This window comes from Penaeus monodon, chromosome 23, assembly GCF_015228065.2.
Source record: "Penaeus monodon isolate SGIC_2016 chromosome 23, NSTDA_Pmon_1, whole genome shotgun sequence".
In the NCBI taxonomy this organism is placed as follows: domain Eukaryota; kingdom Metazoa; phylum Arthropoda; class Malacostraca; order Decapoda; family Penaeidae; genus Penaeus; species Penaeus monodon.
In genome coordinates, this window is record NC_051408.1 from 33561580 (window position 1) to 33562364 (window position 785).

The window sequence follows — 785 nt, forward strand, 5'->3', positions numbered from 1 at the left end:
ACCAAAAGTGAATTACTAAATTCATAAATACAGAAAAAATGCTAAATTTCATTAAAATAACCAAATTATCATCAAATATAGATGCAGATGCAATAAAGTGCATCATCAAAGTCTCTGTAAAACTTAAAAACACAAAATTAAATTTTTCCTACTTCTTATAAATTTCTAAAAAAGTTATAAGTCCTATGAACTTACTGGACAAAGGAACTTAGCACCTCCAGTCTGTATAATTGTTGCAGTGGCTGGTGGCATATAAGTACACTCGGGGTGAAAAAGACAGAGGCACTTAATGCACTGCAGACTAGGCACTGTGCCACCACCAAGAGGACAAAAATTGGTGCAGTGAAAGGTTCTCATGCAGATATCCCCGGACAACCTGTCAGATAACAAGAGTATAAATTAAAATGATGAGCAAACATGTTTATTAGCCCATTCTTTTTCAAAAGCAGACACCAATGACCAAAAAAGAAGGAAATACAGAAAAATTAGAAAAGAGTTGAAATGTACTTGAAATATATCAACAAAACTTGGATGACTACTTGCATGGGAGTTAGTATCTTCATTGAGGCTCCAAGTGATTCACACACTTTGGTGCTATATACGATATGGTTCTGGCGTGATTTAGATGGTACAGTACTTTTAGCTGGTGCCACTTCTGCTTGTGATGTTGTAACAGCAGCAGTACCTACATGGAAAAAAATATAGGTATAATAATGGCCCTAAAATTGAAAGTATATGTTAACCCAGTGGTTTCCAAAACAAATGAAGGTTTCTGGAATAACAGA

At 34.9% G+C, this 785-nt stretch overlaps 1 protein-coding gene across 1 annotated transcript in view; it reads right to left on the reverse strand.

Annotated features, from left to right (window-relative positions):
• Positions 1–785, reverse strand: part of LOC119587934 — a 36665-nt gene that overhangs the window by 20272 nt on the left and 15608 nt on the right. Inside the window, 2 exon segments of the mRNA XM_037936644.1 lie at positions 196–376; positions 544–685. Coding sequence (XP_037792572.1) covers positions 196–376; positions 544–685 — 323 coding nt within the window.